Genomic DNA, 20,041 nt, shown 5'->3' on the forward strand with positions numbered 1-20,041 from the left:
ACTGCATCTTTTGCACAATAGTAAGCCATACACCTTTTTGCTTTAGGGTTCAGGTATATATCTGAATGAGCTCACCAAAGCACCTGTGCTGGCAGGCTGTAGATCAGGAAGAGAGAAAAATCATGTAATCTTATGACTACACCAGGATAATCCCAAATCCTGGTTGTCCGTAAGCAGTAGCAAAACTTGTGGAGACTTCAAAAGTCATGTTCGTGTCTATTTTTGTGGATGTGAACAATTCCAGCAAGAGAGTATCGACTCAAGAGAAACACCAATTAAGGCAGGAGTGTAAAGCTTTGACTCTATCTATCCCAAAACCAAGTTGGCTCCTTGTTGGTAACAGTGCATAGCCTGAAGCTCACTTACTACAATAGTCTAACAGTAGACATACATCAGTGACCCACCCTTGAAATCAATTGTGGATCATGCGATTTGTGGTTTAACCTAGGCTTACAGGGAGAGGGAACTTCCAGGTCTGAAGGCATGAGATCCTCTGACCCTCGGAAGTCAGTTCCACTGAGTTGGTTGGAACTTACTCTAAAAGAAGTGTATATAGAAACTAGGAATGTCAGAGAATTCCGCCATGGATCTCAGTGAAGCCAAATGCGCCGAAATCCATGGCGGAACGAAGCTCCCCGACCCACCACCCCACAAAAGGCGTGCGAAATGGAGCACTTACATGGTGCCGTTCGCGCTGCTTTATGAATGGCGGCTGCATCTGCAGCCGCCATTCGCTTCCCCATTTAGGCTGAGATAGGCTATGTAATTGCTTACATAGCCTATCACGGCTAACGCAGGGATGCCATTTGTGCCATTTGCGCCCCTGTCTTTCACCATGATAGGCTACGTGAATATTTATGTAGCCTATCATGGCCAAAAACATGAACGCAAATGGTGGCCGCCGTAACCACTGCCATTTGCATCCGCAGGCTCCAGATGCCTGCGAATGCACCCAGCCAGCAGCTCTGCGGAGCTGCCACGGAGTGGAGCTGGCCGGGTTAGGATTTTGAGGGGAGGTGAGGAGCACCTCCCCGCCCCACGAATCACCCCTGAGAAAAGGTAAGTGACTTTCGTACATCCCTAATAGAAACTGCAGCCTCACAGAGACTTGAGCCGAGCCAAGCCTTGCCCTTCAGATGTGTTAGACTGGCTGGAGATGATGGGAGTTGAAGTCCAACAGATCTAGCCTAGATACTACCCTATCCTCTCTGGCACATGGTGATCTAGATATTTCGTAAACTGATGGTCCTGCTTTGCACCACTGTGTGGCGACCATCTCTAATTGCCCTTTTGGTAATATATAAGAATATTATTTATTAAGCCTCGAAAACAAAATTAGTACAGAGGAGTTAAAAAGTAAGCAAGACCCTACCCACCAGCTTATATATGAGTTTGTAAGAGATCCAGCTTTAAGCCCTGCTTAGTATATAGAGCCAGTTAATAGCTATCCAGCATCCGACAAAGGTCCGTATAATCAAAGCTATGGTTTTCCCAGTAGTAATGTACGGCTGTGAGAGCTGGACTATAAGGAAGGCTGAGCGCCCAAGTTAGGGATGTACGAAATTGGCCTTACCTGGCTCCGCCGGGTTCCGCTGGGGGGGGGGGAGGCGCTCCGTCCCTCCCACTGGAATCCTCGCCCGGGGGGGAGGTGCTCCATGCCTCCCCCCCAGAATCCTGGCCAGCCGGCTCCGGTCTGCGGGGATTCCGCAGAGCCAGCAGCCGGCTCCGCCAGCAGCCGGACATCCGGCCGCTGGCTAGCAGGGCCGCAAATGGCAGCGGCCGTAGCCGCCGCTGTTTGCGTCCCTGTAGTCAGCCGTGATAGGCTACGTAAATCTTTACGTAGCCTATCACGTCTGACTTTTAAAAAACAAACAAATGCGCGTACGCAAATGGCGGCAGCTGCGGCCGCCGCCATTTGTGTTCCTTATTTTGGGCCGTCTTAGTCTACATAAATATTTACGTAGACTAAGACGGTGAAAATAAGGGGAACGCAAATAGTGTAGCGGACGCTATTTGCGTTCCCCCTTATTTTCGCCGTCTTAGCCTATGTAAATATTTACGTAGACTAAGACGGCCCAAAATAAGGAACGCAAATGGCAGTGGCCGTAGCCGCTGCCATTTGCATACGTGCGGTTTTTTTAAAAAGTCAGACGTGATAGGCTACGTAAAGATTTACATAGCCTATCACGTCATTTTTTGGTTTTTTTTAACCTAGCCATGATAGGCTATGTAAATCTTTATGTAGCCTATCACGTCTTTTTTTTTTTTTCAACACTGGAAATGGCGGCAGTGGCAGCCGGTCAGAAGACCGACCGCCGCCGCCGCCGCCGGAGCCACCGCCGTCCGGAAGATCCGCCCCAGGTAAGTCTCGTCCTGGGGGGGATCCACGGGGGGGCAGGGGGGCAGGCTGTTCTGCCACGGAGTTCGGAGGGCTGAATGCACTGGCATTCGGCCTCACCGAGATCCGTGGCAGAATTCTCTGCCATCCCTAGAATTGATGCTTTCGAACTGTGGTGCTGGACTCTGGAGCCTGGAGAAGACTCTTACGAGTCCCCTGGACTGCAAGGAGGTCAAATCAGTCCATCCTAAAGGAAATCAACCCTGAGTGCTCATTGGGAGGACAGATACTGAAGCTGAAGCTGAAATATTTTGGCCACCTAATGCGAAGAGAAAACTCTCTGGAAAAGACCCTGATGCTGGGAAAGATTGAAAGCAAAAGGAGCAGGGGACGGCAGAGAATGAGATGGCTAGATAGCATCACTGATGCAATGAATATGAACTTGAGCACGCTCCAGGAGAGAGCGCAGGACAGGAAGGCCTGGCGTGCTATGGTCCATGGGGTCACGAAGAGTCGGACACGACTGAACGACTGAACAACAACAATCCATCCACTTCTGGACCATAAGCCCAGGAGTGCAACTAGGTAATTTTAGACCCTGGACTAAGGGTGCAGTGCTATGCCAGGAAAGTTAGCCAGGAAAAAGCCCTACAACTCCCAGCATTCGCCAGACAGCCAAAGCATCATCATGACTGCCGGAATAAAACTGCGTTTGCTCGGGGAATCCACTTCGCCTTATTGCAGTAAAGGATAATACATTTTAAAAGCAAACATGAACGTCTGTATATGCCGTCTGACTATAAAAACATTTTTTTTTTAAGAAGAATGGGTGCTGCGGTGAGGAGCCCCAGCGGGGCCCATCTGCGGCCCCCGTAGGCTGTAAGGGCCCGGGGTCCAGCCCCGAGGTCCAGCCCTAGCAGCACCACAGCGAGGAGCAGGCGGGGTAACGGGAGCGGCGGCGGCGGCGGCGGGCGGGGGGCTTGCATCATCGGCTCGCTTTGAGGGTCTCCTGCGCAGACAGACGGGGGTTTCCTGCGCCTTCCCCGCTCCGACGTGCGCGCGCGCGGGCGGGGCGGGCGCGGCGCCGTTTGCCCAGCTCTAGCCCTGGGTGGGGGGCTGCCCGAGAAGCTCCGGGCGCCGATTGCGGGGGCCTGCGAGTTCTCCCTGGCGGCGGCCGCTGGAAGCGCGGGGCGGGCGGGATTGGGAGGCCGCCGCTGGCCAATGATCGGGAGCGCCGCTCTCCGATGGCAGGCATTTAAATGGGAGCCAGCGCGGCGCGCTCGCAATTCGGAGGCAGCGGGAGCCGAGCCGGTCCCCCTTCCTCCCAATGGGCTCTCGGCCCAGCCGCTCCGCTCAGTGAAGCGCCCCGGACGGGAAGAGAAGCTGCGGAGCCGCGCCCAGCCCAGCAGGTGAGGTGTCAGCGGGCAGGATCCGGGCTTCGCACCCAAGCGTGAAGGATGCGGCTGGCGCTCTGCTTCGGGAGCGAGCCGCTTGGCTTTACTCTGGAGTAGAGTCATTGAGGTCAATGGGGTTACTCGTGGCGTACGCCTGATTTTTCCGTTCCGTTTGGCGACTTTTTTGCGACGTAAATTCTTGCGAGTCGTGAAGACTATTGATGATCGCTATTTCGTGGGGGGGGGGCGCATATTTGCTCCGGAGTAATGGGGCCATTGAGATCAGTAGATTTATGCCTGGTGCAAGCCACAAAAAAGAAGAGTGGTTTGGATGGCCTTGTAGACCCCTTCCAACCCTACTGTTCTATGACTATTCCATGATTTACTTCGGAGTAATTCCGGGGAAGCCTGTAAAACTACTCTACGAAATAGCAAATCATGATTGAAACCTATATAGTGTGGAGTATACTTACCGAGGCTCGTGTAAGTGGATTTTGTTCTGCGGAGGAGGATATTGCTGTTACTCCGAGGGGAACCTAAAACGGGTTTCAAAAGTGATGCTTTGCAGCGCAGTTCTAGGCATAGTTACTTGGAAGAAAGTACTAATTTCCCTGGGACTTACTCCTTAGTAAGAGTGCATGGAACACTTTGCCTAGATTTTTGTATTCCCTGCATCTGACACTGTAATGTAAGACCTCCCTTATTTAGAACATACACTAAGAATGGGTCCCAATTCTGTTCTTTTCTGCTTTAATGTTCCTGCTGGATGTTCCAAACTATATATGCTTAAGAAAACGTCTTAAAAGTACGTCCTGCGTGAACGCGACATTAACCGTCTGATCCTACGCGTGTTTGTTCGGAAGCAAATTCCACAGAATTCCGTTTGGGCTTGCTCCAAACTCAGGGTAAAATCCAACGCAAGTCTGAAGTCCCATTCATTTCAATTGGTCTACTCTAAGTAAAACTTGCTGGCTTTTAACCTCTGTACAAGGCCACATTGTTTCCGAGTAAGGATGCACCTTTGCGCTCTGCTTTCCTGTGCCCCTTAATACGACAATCCAACCTTACGTCGGTTTAAAACGGCCTTTCTTCTGCGTCCCGTGCGGCCCTAATGCGGGGGTTTGTTTTTGTTTTTAGTGCGCCGCGATCCGGCCGGCTAATCAATCAACCAGTCAATCAATGAATGTCTTATGCAGAGCGGGCAAGATTGTTTACGGCAGGGGGGAGCTTCAGGCAGCAGCACCTTGAAGGCGGGGGGCAGATGCAGGCGGTAGGCAGTGTGTGACTGGTGCGGCAAAACTCTTTTAAAAGTATTGCTCCAAGCGGCGCGGGTAGCCGCTTCAGAAGGAGACGTTTGAGGCCAGCACCTAAAATGGGCCCTGTACGGAGGTTCACACTTTTACTCCGGTATAGTGTAAATCGTTCGGGTCCAAGGGACTACTCCGGGTGTCGTTCCGGGGGCGGTGGGGGGGGGGAGAGAGAGACTTGCTCTGGAATAATGGGGCCATTGCGATCCGCAGATTTATGCCTGGTGCAAGCCAGAAGAAAAGAGTGGCTAGATTTACTTCGGAGTAAATCCGGAGCAGACTGTAGAACTACAGCCGGCCACGTCCTTCCCGCCCGAGAGCCGGCCCCAGCCGGAATCTGTAGTTGGCTCGCTCCGCGCTGAACGCGAGTCCCGCAAGGCGCGGCGAACCTGGGCGCGGACCAGCAGCTTTCGCTGGAGCGCCCGGCCGGCCGCAGTCGCGCTGGGCATCCGGCAGGTCCGCGGCCGCCCCGGGCGGCTCTTCCCCGGGAAGGGCGGGGCGGGGCGGGAGCGGCGCCAGCGGTCAGCCGCGGGGCTTTCGCGCGCCCGGGCCCCGGCTCCCACCCCTTTCGCGGCGGCGGGCAATTCTTGGCCCGCCCGATCTTGGGGCCTACATCGCCCATCAGCTGTAGCCACCAAAGCCGGTGGTGAGAGACGGTGGGAGTGGTAGGCCAGAATTGGCCGCCGCCGCGGGCAGCCCAGGAAAAGGCCATTTCTTTCGGCAAGGTTGGACTTCAGGGCGCTTTCCTCTCACGCGGGGCGGAGGGCCCTGGAGTCGCCGAGCCACCACGGAGCGCTTCCCGGACCGGCAGGGCCTCCTTGATCGGGAGCTTTCCAGGACCCGGCCGGTCGGAGCAAAATCCCAAGCAGCCAAGCCGACACAGACAGGCATCTCCAAGGAGACGGACTGGGCCTAGGCCTGGATCTGTAGCTTCAGAGAGAGAGGCTTGCGGGGGGCCGGGCCGGGCGGAGGAGGGAGGACGTTGCAAGCCCCCAGGACGCCCTTGAGAGAATTGGGCTTGTTGTGTCACTTTCCACAGGACACCCTACCCCTCTGTGGCTCTGTCTGTATCTTTCCAAGACTGCGTTGACCCCGCTGTTCTGGGAGGCAGATCCAGGCATAAAGGACAGACAGCAAGAGAGAAAGGACTCCCGTTTGAAGGAGCAGGAGAAGTTTGGATCAGTGCCTGCCTCTTTATTGCGTCTTTCCTCCCTAACAGATCTTTTTGTGAAAAGGAAAAAGATGGAACAAGTGGCGGGAAAGCATGGGAAGGTTATAAGTGGAAGGCAGCGTTCTGGAACGGCCCCACCACTTCCCCAGTGAAATTCCATGAATGGGGCAGGGTGGTTGCCCAGTAAAAGGCCTCCTCTGGAAGCACGCGAAGGCTAGGTTCCTGACAAGCGGGACATGAGTTCCACAAAACAAATGACGGAGAAGACAACTGCTGCTCTTTTTGTTTTATTTATTCATAAAGTAATGTAATATCCCTAAGCAGTTCACATATAAATATTAAAATCACATGTAAAATACTGTATTAAAAACAGTAAGATGGAGCAGCGTGATGCAATTAATTACAAGCCAAGGAAAGCCTGGGTGAGTAAGCGCATTTTCAGGAGGCGTCTGAAACATACCATTTTCTGCCTCCTGAACTGCCCGGGGAGGTTTTCCCAGAGGGTGGGCGACGATGCCAAGTAGGCCCACTGTCAAGCTGTCACATGGTGACATTCTGTTACTTTCGGAATGATGAGCAAGGCCTCCTCTGACTATCTTAAAGGTTGGCTGGGTATATATAAGGGAAGGTGGTCTGCTAGATATGATGAAGGCCCCAAATGAAGGTAAGGGTACAGTGGGAAATGCATGGTTGTACTGTGTAAAACGCTTAAGATGATGTACTTGAATCCATGCCAGTTTCAATGTACATACGACCATTTCTCTTGTGGAACCCATTTACAACCTTTTCAAATAGTATTCAGATACAGGGCTGCCTCCAGGATCTGCTTTCTGCAAGAGAAATGGCTCTGCTTATGGAAGGTCCCTCTGCCTAATTTTGGGGGATCTCCCCCCATTCAACAGGGCCTCCGGATTCTCTGACCTGGTTCACCCGACACAGCGGCCCATCACGGGTAAAGTTACCTGCAAGGAGCTGTGGCATGTGCTGGCCGTCATTGTGAATGTGCAACCCCCAGCTGTGTCATCCAAATCTGGATTATTTGGGGGTTAAACAACCCTCACATAACTCGCCATCTGTTTTATTTAACCCACGGTGAGCTGTCATGTCACACAAACAAGCCCAATGTGTAGCATTTTCAAGGGCCTGCAGGGTTGCCGTGGGAAGCAGGGAAATACAATTTCATCAGTGCGTTTGATGCATCATAATTCTGGATACAACTCAATGTTTATGATCTACAGCAGGGATGCAGAACCTTTTTTCAGCCTGAAGGGTGAACTCCATTTCAGATAAGGCTTTGGAGGCTACATTCCAGTGGGGAACAGGGCCAAAGGCAAAAGCAGGGAGCCCAGACCAAAAGGAGTGGAGCCAAAAATCCCAGCATATTTTAGCTTAAAGCCATAGGAGAAGCATCTCAACCTTTTAGAATTGGCAAAAAACATGTAAAAAACAGGCTAGAAGTGTGTAACTCTTTCTGACAATAACGGCCAGATCAAAGCTGGTGACTGTATATTTTAGATCATTTGTGCAGTTCAGTTACAAGATCACTATCAGCCCAAACATCTGCAGAGTTGGGTATACTTAAACCATTCAATTTCAATGAGCTTAAGTACACCTAACTGTGCATAGCTATAGGTGTGCAGCTTGACCCTATTTGGAAATAGAAGACTTTTTCCATCCTTTAAATCTGTTCCTTCAAAAGTCCTTCTAATACCCTCAGAGTTTTACGTTGCAGTTAGATGATTTGTTTGATAATGCAGTAAGTGATCAGTCTTTCGCCTTTAATCTCTTCTGTTGAGCACTCCAGAGTAATTTAAATGCAGACAATAGAGTATAGAAATTCTCACCACCCCATACCCAGTCTTTATTTTTAACAGGAATTAAGTACTAGACTTCTCTCAAACTAGCTATGCTCTGCTTCACCAACCCAAGCTTGTTCTTTAGGTCTTTGGGTACATTGCGGTTATAATAGCAACGTCATTGGTATTCTTGGGTTGCAATCCTGTACATACTTATGAGAGAGAGTAAGTCCTAGTGAACACAGTGACCTGATTTGCACGATATGGCAGCCCATGGTGGGTTAAATGACCTGTGGAGGCTGTCATATCATTTTTGCCCAGCTTGCCATGGCTTGTTGTGTCATGCGAACCCAGACAACTTTCAGATAACCTATGGTTTGTTTTAGGGTTATTTGAGTGTTGTCTAACAGAAGAGAGAGTGGTTTAGGTCAGTAGTGAGAACTACACCAAAAATACTTTCTTGCTGGAATGGAATCATAGTATGGAGGTTTTGACGTAAAAATGTGTGCGTTGCATTTCTATTGATCCTGAAGTGGGGGTATTCTTATTGTTGGTTTCCTGTTATGTTTACTACTCTGGCCTTGCAAGCCAATGCATTACTGAATGTTCAGACAAAAATGGGGCTATGTCCTGCTCTGGTGCAGTGTGCTTTTTCCTGAGAATATGGGCCTCATCTGCATGCATAATGGAATCATTAGTCATCACTCGTGTGTTAAAAAACCCTTTCTGACACTAAATCAGAACATTCAGCACATCTCTTATGCTGTAACAACTCTTAATTATACTGTAACAACTCCTAACAACAAGCACGTCAGCTCAGACTCTAGAATCTATATAGGAGGTACCATTTCACCCAAAGAACTGAGTATTGCTGCGAGATAACAGCAAACTAAAATGCATCTTAGGGGGCAATCCTATGCATGCTTAGAAAGAAAACATGCATAGGATTGTGCCGTTCTTTTTTTAAGTATTTATCCTGCCCTTCCATCCCTAGAGCTTGAGGTCTACTCTTGGACTAGGCCTTGCTTCTGGAGAAGCAGATCAGAGCTGCTGCTTTTTTCTATCTGCAGCTGATCAGGAAGTTTCTTCTCTCAACAAAAAAGAAAAAAACGGGCCTCCTATAGCCAAGCAGAAAAGAAAGCAAAAAGGCCTATTACAAATGCAGAAAGTAGAATTGAAAAGGCTCACAAATAATACACAAATGGCAAATTAATAGCACATATCCCTAGAGCAGTATCCAATGCTGTAATTCTGTTAGCACAAATCATAGACTCATAGAATAGTAGGGTTGGAAGGAGCCTACAAGGCCATCGAGTCCAACCCCCTGCTCAATGCAGAAATCCAAGTCAGAGCATCCCCGACAGATGGCTGTCCAGCCTCATCTTGAATGCCTCCAGTGTGGGAGAGCCCACTACCTCCATAGGGAATTGGTTCCATTGTCATATTGCTCTAACAGCCAGGATGTTTTTCCTGATGTTCAGCCGGAATCTGGCTTCCTGTAACTTGAAATGACATTGCACTAGCGGAAACTAGGTTCCGAACTATGTGCAAGAGGAGAATCCAACTGAAGTTACATTTGCACAACCATGGTTGCACATCATGCACAACCACTTGTGGAAGCATAATGTTTAACGACTTGCACAACAGAAACATGGCAGAGCTCTGTTAATGCTATTTGAGTTTGCTGAATGACATCGTTGCATACTACCACATCGGTTGGTGCAAATTGATGTCACATGCGGTAAGGCATAAACAAATCAAATAGTCTCTCTCTCTCTCTCTCTCTCTCTCTCTCTCACACACACACACACACACACACACACACTCTAATTATGAATGTACACATTTGTACTGTGAGGATCATTTTACATTCACGTGATAGATATAATTATTTGGATAGCTAGCAAAGATCAATTTCAATTAAAATCTTCAGAACTATCCATATTTAAAAAATGAAAATCCAAATCTCTTATGAGAAGAAATATCACCGTGACCATACATGTGTGTCAATGAAGTGTTAGAATGAAGTTCTAATTGCATAGAGAAAAATTGATGAACTAAAAAAAACAAGCTTTATTTGCCTAGAGAGCAATCCTATGGCCGCTAGACACTGTCTAGCAGGTCATAGGATATGCTGTATTCCAGGAACTGACTTTGAAGCCCATGTTCTGAGGTTGGTTCCCAGAAATATGACCTTCCCCCTTGTCTGCGCTGCCTCCAAGGCAGCGCGGAGAAGCCCTGTCCTCTGCGCTTGGAAGAGGAGCGCAGAGCAACTGAAAAGGGGCAGGGCTGGAGGGCATTCCAGGGCGGGGGGAGAGGAGCTGTGCATACGACTCATCCTATGTGTCATATAGCAGCTTCCTCTCCTGGTCGGGCCCCCTGCCGCTAGACCCCTAAAAACAGCTGTCTAGCGAAAAAGAGCAAGGCAGGAGAGGCGTGGAGGGAACGATACCCCGTGCCTCTCCTGCCTTGCTTTGGACAGGAGGTCGCCTCCGAGGTCGGAGGAGGCTGCCTATCTAGTTAGGATTGCGCCCTTACTCATGAATATCATTAATGCAACTAAAAAGATTGTGCAATTTGCTTTCTCATATCAAAGTTTGACTGTGAAGGTTTAACGTGAAAAATGGTCTGTGACTTGGCCCAAAGCAGCATTTTAGGAATATATGTGTTCCAGAGTCCATTTTCTGGACAGTGTGTTCCATCCAAGGATCTACCCTTGCTATATCTCTTCTGTTTCATCTGTTTCTCACTAGAAATATTCCTTCTGGAATCCTCTGGCTGGAATTGGCTATAGTCTACATTTCTTTACTCAGGTAGCCCTTGGTAGTGTCATTGCTTAGATACTTACATATATGTCAGCTTCTGGCTGAGGTAAGGCCACCTGACCTGGTGTAAGCTAGTTCCAGAGCATAGACAGAAAACAAACAAAAAAGTTAGATTTGAGCTGCCCCCCCCACCCCTACCTATGGGGTGAAATGCACTTTATCGTCCTTCATATTAGGCCTGTGGCTGCTAAGCTGAGGGCCTAGGTTGTGTACAAGCATCATCCCTCATCCAAACAGTCTCCCTACCACAGCTGTGCTTCATTTTATTTTATTTTATTTTATTTTGGCTGCCTTACTACTTTATTTTTAAAACCCTCTGAGGCACTGTAAGCAGATTAGACAACGAAAGCAACAACATGATAAAACAAAAACCAACGATGAACAATTACTTAAAAACAAAACTACTGAAAACAATTTAAAAGGCCAAGTTAAAAATATGTCTTGTCTAAAAGCAGAGTGATTAGGAACCAACCATAACTCTAGGGGGAGTGCATGCCACAATTTGGGAGCAACACAGGAGAAAGCACACTCAAGTGTGTCCATCAAGCAGGCCTCTGCAAGTGGTGGTATCCTCAGAAGGGCTTCTCTGCAGATCTTAATAACCGGACAGGTTCATAAGAAGATAGATGGTCCCTTGGATAGCAAGGCCCTAAGCCTATTAAGGTGTTAATTGTTTGAACTGAATTGAGCCTGGAAAACAACTGGCAACCACAGCAGATCTTTCAAGATCGGGTAGTAGGATCCTGAAAACATGTACTGGTTAACAACCTAACTGCTGCATTTTGTACCAGCAAAACGCAGCAGTTAGGATGCTCTTCAAGAGTAGACCCATGTAAAATGCATTGCAGTAGTCTAAGGTAGGGACGTTGCAGGAGTCCAAGAGGGGGATGGAGTCCAACAGTCTCCGCCCTGCTCAGCCTCCTGGACCCCGTTCGCCAAGCTGCCACGCTTACTGGACCCTGCTCACCAAGATGAGTAAATGGTCCATTTACGCTTGTAATTTTACGCAACATTATATTTACGGAAAAACCCGAGCCACCATTTTTTTGTAAAATGGCGGCTCGCGATGGGATCAGGCAGCCTCCAGGTGCTTGTGGACTGTGCAGCAGCTCATCCAGGGAGCTGAACAGGGGCAGATGGGCAGTGGAGGCTTGGCGAGTGCCTGGCGGCGCAGACTGACGTGAATCCGTCCATCTAAGCTTTATGTTCTCCATAGCCCAGGAGGGCTAGATAATGTACCTGCAAATGTCTATGAGCATGGGTCAAATAATACATCAAAATTGGCTTTTAAGAACTAGAATTAAGTTTCCTTGAGATTAATCTTTTAAGTTTTTACATTCCATTCAACTTTCACTAAGGAGGTCTCAGTCATGTTCCACTGAAATAAATGGAGCCAGAATTAATAGTGACTCTCTGTAGGAGTAGGTTTTGGAATTGGATAATGATGCGGTAACCATCAAACTAGATCACGTTTGATTTGTCATTCTGGGAATACATTAGATAAGGACTACTCAAACCATCTCTGCTGGTGCCTCTTCACATTCACTTTGTTCTTTATCTATTTGGTGACTTCCTTTTTTTAGAAACTCCAATACTGATGTAAACCAACATTGCTTCAAATATTGTTTCCCAACTACACCGTGTGTCTGTCCACCCCAGAGGTCATCTTTATGCAACTTTGATCCATGCTGATCTGAGAAAATAACCCCTGCTTTGAAATAGGACTAAAAGAAACAATTATATTAAAAAAGAAACATGTTTAACCAATATGAAGGTGGTAGCATGAACTGCCAAAAGCCAAGAAATGCAAAAACAGTAACATTAGTTTTAGTGTTGTTCTTTCATCTGAATTTCTCAACGATGTTGTATTTTTGGCTTGAATTGAAATTTAGGTATGACATCAAAATTGTGTTTTGGAGATATCATGGGCTGTATCCAGGATCTGCCTTCCATGAGAGAAAGGGACCTCTATCCCACATCATAGGCAACCCCATTCAGCAGGGCCTCCCAACTCTGTGTAGCATTTTCAGGGGTTCAAGGGGCTGCTGTGGGAAGGAGGGTATGAAGAAGTCCGCTTCCATCAGCACAGTTGATCCTGTGCAAATCTGGATCCAACCCCATTACTATGGCATGCCTGTCACCTTTAAGAATTGCTTGGTGTTTACAGTTGTTCAGAATGAGTGTGTTGTCAGGTAGCCCATCTGCTCAAACCAACAAACTTGGCAAGAGACTTTATTTTCTGTCTGCATCTTTCCTCAAGTGTAAAGTCGAGATATGGGCAGAATCCAACGGGGCACTTATCCCCCGCCAATTCCTTTCTGCCCTGCAGAATTCCTTTCTGCAAGTGGTGGGTCCCGCCAATTCCGTTGTGCAACTGGGACCCAGCGCTTATGCAAGGGAGAGTCGGCGTGTCCTAGAGGAAGCCCCAAAATGTGTGGAAGCACTCATTGCTGGAAAGGATGCAGGTCAGTGGAGCTCCCTTATGCCAGCTTTGCTGACCTGCCTCCTTCCAGAGTTTCTGCTCAGAGTTTCCAGATCAGGACCCTCTGCACCTGCAGTTTTCATTGGAGGTGGAGCGGTATTGTAAACCTGTCATGAAAGTAGGGAATTGGGCCAGTTGGATACATTAAGAGGTGGGCCATTGTGCTACCCTAATCTTGCTTGCATCCAGGTAATTGAGGCCTGGGATGATACAGTGGGATGATACAGTAGAGTGGGCTGTACCACTTCAGGCTGGGAATGCCGTTTTTTGAATGCTCCTCAACTTTAAAAAAAACAACAGACTTTGAAAACAGAAAACTAGCATGGCAAGGAGCAGCCTTGGCTAGTATATCTGATGTACTATTTATTTTTGGCAGAGTTTTATTCATGGGGAGCATTCAAAATGAGCATCCCCCAGTTGCCTCAAATGGTACAGGCTTCCCTACCACTCTTAGCATTCTACCACCTCATTCTACAGCATGTGTAGACTGGGTCTTGGTGTAGCTTCTGAACAGAGGATTGTGTAAAGCATAGCAGGAAAAACACTATGCATCTTTTGGGTTTAATGTTTGGCTGATAGCATGTAGAATTGACAATATTCCTTTCTATGCTTCCTAGGATGGCTCACGCAGTTTCTGCAGTTGGTGTTCTTCTTCTGTTTGGACTTCTGCTACCCACAGCAGAGGGGAGTAAGAGGAACCGTGGATCACAAGGAGCCATCCCACCTCCGGACAAAGATCAGCCCAATGATTCAGAACAGACGCAGCAGCCACCGCTGCCGCCACCCCAGCCAGGCTCCAGAGCCCGTGGCAAGCAGAAAGCCAAGACTCCATCTGCTGAAGAAGTGCTGGAGTCAAGCCAAGAGGCCCTGCACGTCACGGAGCGAAAGTACCTGAAACGGGACTGGTGTAAAACGCAGCCGCTCAAGCAAACCATCCATGAGGAAGGCTGCAACAGCCAAACCATTATCAACAGATTCTGTTATGGCCAGTGCAATTCCTTCTACATCCCGAGGCATGTCCGCAGAGAGGAAGGCTCCTTCCAGTCTTGCTCCTTCTGCAAACCTAAGAAATTCACCACCATGTCAGTTACACTAAACTGCCCAGAGCTTCAGCCCCCGAGGAAGAAAAAGCGGATCACGAGAGTTAAAGAATGCCGCTGTATATCCATAGACTTGGACTAGAAGGCGCCGCGTAGGATAAACAGCCATCTGCTGTCATTGCCACCTTGAGTACAGGTGCCTAAACCTGTTTATATATGTCTGTGTGGGACACAAACCAAACAATCACAGCAAACAATGTATGTTACCTGTGTGAAAGGGTGAACTTCACCTATGAAAGCATGCATATGGGGCACACTATCACTTGGAATGCAAGCTGTCACTTATACCTGTAGTCCTATTCCTAGGTTCAGTATCTCACTAATTCACCTGTGTGCTGGGGTTCCTGCACTTGTGACTTCCATTGTTCGCCAGAATCTATACTGTTGACTCACATGTTTTTCAATAACTGTTGTAACTGGGGGCGTTAAGGTGTTCTAGATTTAGAGTTACTTTCTGAAGCAGCCTTCCCCAACCTGGTGCCCTCCAGAGGTGTTGGATGGCTAGGGAGGATGGAAGTTGTAGTCCTAACACATCTGGAGGGTGACAGGTTGAGGAAGGCTGTTCTAAAGGAAATGTTTAAAAGGGATGCGATTGTACACTGTTGCAGAAACGCCTGTTGCAGGTAGTACTTTGTAAATGGGGTAATAATGAGTGGAAGGAAGCTTGAACAAGATGAACTTTATTTGGGTGGAAAACACAGCCATAGCCTAGAGTTAAAAGGGAGAGGGAGTCAAAAAGGTAACAGGCAAGAGGAGAGAACATGAGCTCAAAGAAAGGAAGAGAACTAATAGGATATAGGGGAGGCATTTCTGAAGAAACAGCATCTATCTTAGGATGGTATGTTCTTTGAACTAACTATAGTTCTTAATTATACCATTATGCTTTTTAGGGTGGCTTATGTCGTACATCTGTAATACTTGTAAACAACCCATATATCTGTGAATGTATATATACACCCTTTGTATCTCTGTACAAACTGTCCAAAGTGAAAAGTTTAAGCATGCATTTGTGATTCCAAATGCAACAGGCATGTAATCTCTCTTGAGGGGCAGGGGGAAGATATACAGCCTTGTCAGTACTCATCCATTTCCCCAACTCTTTCGTTATTAGAGATCTGCAGTAAATTGAGATGATGGATATTTCTGAGGGAGCATACGGCAAAAGGGGTGTTAAGACAAACCCACTCGCTCCCTGGTGCTCACACATCCACATTAACAAGACATGGGACCCTATTCACACACACTTGGGATAATTGCTGACACATTGCCCATGGTTGCTAGGGTGCGTGGACAGCATGCGAAAGATGTGAGCACATATCCGCTGCCCCAGCACACATCCCTTAAACATGTGAGGGGGGTTGCTTGAACACCCCTTTATATAGTCTATCCAAGTACAAGCCATGTAAGAACAGCACATTGTGAATTTTGTCTTTCATTGGAATGAACCACCTGGAAGTTCCTAGGAGAGCCAAGTGGCTTCTAGAAGCAATGTTATAGCATCCATCCTGTGCATTACTGCTTCCTTAGTCTTCTCTTTTGTACAGTGTAAAGAGCATGACATCTGTGGTGGAAAAATATGCTCCAACTAGCATGCAAATTTCAGTCATGGTTTGAAAAGGAGCATGATATAGAGCAGGAGTGGGGAGCCTGCAAACCTCCAGAAGTTGTTGGACTGCAACTCCCATCATTCGCAGCCAGCATGACCAATGCCAGGGATGATGGGAGTTGAAAGCCAGCAATATCTGGAGGGCCACAGGCTCTCCTCCTCTGGCGGAGAGGATGAGTACTGTCGACTCACATTAAGAATGCATCTTGTTTTAGTAGGAGCAAGATTAGCTTGATTTATTTTACATGTAGGATTCACTCTGGGTGATTAACCCGAGCTGCTGCTCATGACTCCCTTATGTTTTATACATACTAAGGTAGCCATCTCCCTCTTTTTTTCCCATGCTTGCTGGGGAGGGGCTTTTGAGCGGGCAACTACTTACCCCATTCTTGGCTGTAAACACTGGCCCAACACAGGTGGCCAGCCTATGGCAAATCTCTAACTGCACAACTTGTGTGGAGGCCATCTGGCGACATTCTGCTTTATTCCATTGTCGAAGCCCATATTCCATTGTCGAAGCCCATGACCAACTGCCTGTTTGTGCATTCAGGTGTGATATTTTCAAGAGATTATTTTTCTGTATACTGTTGACCGTTTCTGGATCATCCTTCAAGGAGAATACAGAGATGCTCCCAATGTAGTAAAAACACTTATTTATCTGTATTATGGTAACCTACTCCATTACAATAAGGAGACTATCACATAACATGTTGGTTTAATAAACACACGCATATATATGGCAACCACTCTTGTTTAGAGGCAACAGCTGTCAAACAGGAGTACCCTGCTGTTACTTCCTATTCAGTGGACACAACAACAAGGGGATATATCTTTCCTTTTCATAAAAAGCCCCATCCAACCAGTTAATTGGAGCCAGGACAAGCATCATGATGCATATGCATGGACTTGTCAGCATCACCTGTGGGTCCTACGGCACCCTTTTGTGTACGAGTCTCCCTTGCTGCATTGGGGTGAATGTATTTTCTGCTCACATCCTGACTTCATCTGTACCAGTAACAGATTGCAAATGTGTCCATTCATATTAACAAGCTCACTCACTGCATTTTATCTAGGTGTTCTCAGACTTCATTTTTTTGTAGGTTGTTTTTAAAAGCCTGATTTCTAAGTTGCAGGAGATAATTTCCACTGTGTGGAATGTGAATAGTTAAGCAGAAAGATATTTAATGGTATTGTCATTTTCATAGGATTGGAATGGTTTCCTCTATTTCTGACAGGTATTTAGGGAAAAAAATTCCTTTTCTTTTTTAACTGTTGGGAACTTTATGCTGGTTCTTGCTTCTCTTCCTATATTTGATACAAAGCATACAAAACAATTTAACTTTCCATACAGGTCATTTTTGGAGCAAGACTTGTAAAGTATTTAAGGTACATAATAAGGGGAAAGTGGTTATCGATGCAAAAATCATAGAACCTTCAAACAAACAAACAAATGTAGATTGTATATAAAGGCCTTTTATGACTGGGTTTCTTGAAAGTAAAACAACAACCCATCTGTCATTCAGAGAATTTCAAATCAAACCATATGTATTTAAATTTGACCTTTTTTAAAAAAAAGAACCAAAGTGGTTATGTTTTTCTATGATATTATGTGACGTTATGTAGAATGTCACAATGCAAAAATTGGCTTAAAAAGAAAAATTAAATTGTGTTAGTTCTCAACAGTTTGTATGTCCATGTACTTATAACAAATAAGTAAAAAAATCTTTCAGCCTACCTGTGTTTCTCTCATCCTTGTGCCTCAAATGGCAGCTACAGGATTAAAAGGAATTGCAATGATGTTAGCATCTGATTTAAAATAGGTAAATACAGATCACTGGGGATGGGAATTTGGTGACTGGGTGGGGTGGGGGCTGCAATTAAGGCCTTGGGAGGTCATAGCTTGTGCCTCCCTGGCTGCAGGTTGTGCACCCCTGCTTTAAGGGTTTACAGGTCAAAATCGCACCTTCCGTTATGGCTTGGGAATAATAGGAAGCCAGTGCAGTTGCTTAGCTCTTGTGAAGACATGGGTTGTTGTCATCAAAGGCAAACCTGCAGATCACATGACAGCACTCAAGTGCTATTGATATCAGTTAGTTTGCAAGAAGGTGCATTTGGGAGTGACGTGCCACCTGTTCAGCTACTGGTAGCTCAGAAAGCTCTCCCCATCAGCAAGTACTCCAGAGGCTCCCTTATCACTTGTTGCTGGTGTGGCCTGGCAGATAGCAAAAATAGATATTGGCGCCCAGGTCTTCTCCCTTTATTCTTTAGTAGGAACTTGCAAAGCCTACGTTCCATGTGTCTTGCAGCACTATGCTTTTAAATGATTGCTTAAGTGTAAAGTGACTTCCAACAGTTGCATTAATAGACAGTTCAAGTCATAGAAGGCATTAAACAATGGGCACAATCCAACAAAAGTGAAGGTCCTACATGCCTTATATGTGTGATGGGGTCCAGATGTGCTAAGGGGCAGAGGGACCATGCTGCTGTGCCCACCCTGACATCATGCGACTTTCCGGACCCTGTCCCCAGTGTTCACATATTGAGTGCGGGCACCCGATCCAAGGAAGCCTACATGCATGGGCTTCTATGTGTGTGGCCTTCCACAGGAATCAAGACTCCAGCTGTGTAGGGTTCCAGCTCCCATCGAAGTCTGTGCCTGCTGGCTTCCCCAGATCAGATGTTCACATGTTATGTGTGGATGTCGGGGCTGGGGTCAGGGCAGCTGCGTGATCGGGCTGGGGCTGGCATGGCATCACAGTCTTGCAGCCATTTCAGTGTGTGGACTAGCTTGGAGCACATAACGTGAAAGGGGCTAGAGTCATGAGTTCATCAATGGGACGTAAGTTAGTAGTTTTGACTAAGGCTCATTCTATTTCTGTTGTCTTGACAGCTGCTCAGCTGCTGAACAGAGACTTTTGCCTAATTGAGACACGTTTTATCAGCCCTCTTTTTAGATGTCAGCTGAATAGCGTTGGGGGTAATACTCTTACACATTGTATTACGTTACTCAGTTTGCACTTCCAGAGGGTTCTGCCATGTCTTCCAGCCATTCTGAGTCTGCCATTTATTTCATGTTTAATGATATTAACAGGATCAATAGGATACAATTTTACCTATCGATCTCCAGGCACTGTTCACTGACCAAAAGTTACAACTGCTGTGTCAGTATGAGTCTGAAGTTAAAAGATGATTTGGCAGGGCCCCAGGAATACTGCAGATGCTGGCAGCTACCAATTCAATATACTTACTCTACAAAGTTGTAGGTAGAAGGGAAGGCAAGGTGGCCGGCAAATCAGTGGAAGTACTTGATTTCTCAAGTAGCAGTCTGACCACTGTGGACTTAATGGTGTCCAGGTCCTTGCCAGCCCAAAAGGTAGTACTGATGGTACTAGCTTCAAAGATTAGAACATCTCATACACCTTTCACCAGCCAACATGAGCATGGGTTCAGCCTATAACTGCTTGCCATTGATCCAACTTAGGGATGTCGCAGGTGCCTGACTGGGTCCGGGAATTCGTTGGGCTCCCCCCGCTCGCGACCCCCGGACTGCGCTCACCGAGACACTCCTTGTTCGCCCCCTGCTCGTGCCCACTTGCGCTCTCCAGGACTCATGGCAATCCCATTCGGTGAGCGCCTGCCATTTTTGCGCCTTTGAGTTCTATGTAAAACAGGAAGTTAAAAAATGCGCATATTTAAATATGCGCAGTTTGCAGCTGGGAAAGCTAAATAAGTGCAATAGTAGAGGGATTATACCTCTAATATTACGCTTATTTAGCTTGCCCAGCTCCAAACTGCGCATATTTAAATATGCGCATTTTTAAAAACTTCCTGTTTTACGTAGAAATCAAAGGTGCAAAAATGGCGGGTGCTCACTGAATGGGATTGCCATGAGCCCAGGGAACTCGCCAAGTTCGTGGGCGGCCTGAGCATGGGTCCGGGGGGGTGTGAGCAGGGGCGCCGCTTCGGCGAGTACCCGGAGAAACCAAGCTAGGGTGAGTTCTTACATCCCTAATCCAACTTCC

The 20,041-nt window shown here is 47.3% G+C and overlaps 1 protein-coding gene across 1 annotated transcript; it reads left to right on the forward strand.

Annotated features, from left to right (window-relative positions):
* The first annotated feature begins 3,626 nt into the window (after positions 1-3,626).
* On the forward strand, positions 3,627-17,752 carry GREM1 (gremlin 1, DAN family BMP antagonist). Its single transcript, XM_084827379.1, has 2 exons — positions 3,627-3,747; positions 13,931-17,752. Exon 2 carries the CDS (start codon positions 13,932-13,934, stop codon positions 14,493-14,495), a length of 564 nt encoding a protein of 187 aa, XP_084683505.1. The 5' UTR covers positions 3,627-3,747; position 13,931; the 3' UTR covers positions 14,496-17,752.
* The last annotated feature ends 2,289 nt before the right edge of the window (positions 17,753-20,041 follow it).

The sequence above is a fragment of the Heloderma suspectum genome, chromosome 1 (assembly GCF_057233095.1).
Source record: "Heloderma suspectum isolate Gila_16-S chromosome 1, 16-S_ref, whole genome shotgun sequence".
In the NCBI taxonomy this organism is placed as follows: domain Eukaryota; kingdom Metazoa; phylum Chordata; class Lepidosauria; order Squamata; family Helodermatidae; genus Heloderma; species Heloderma suspectum.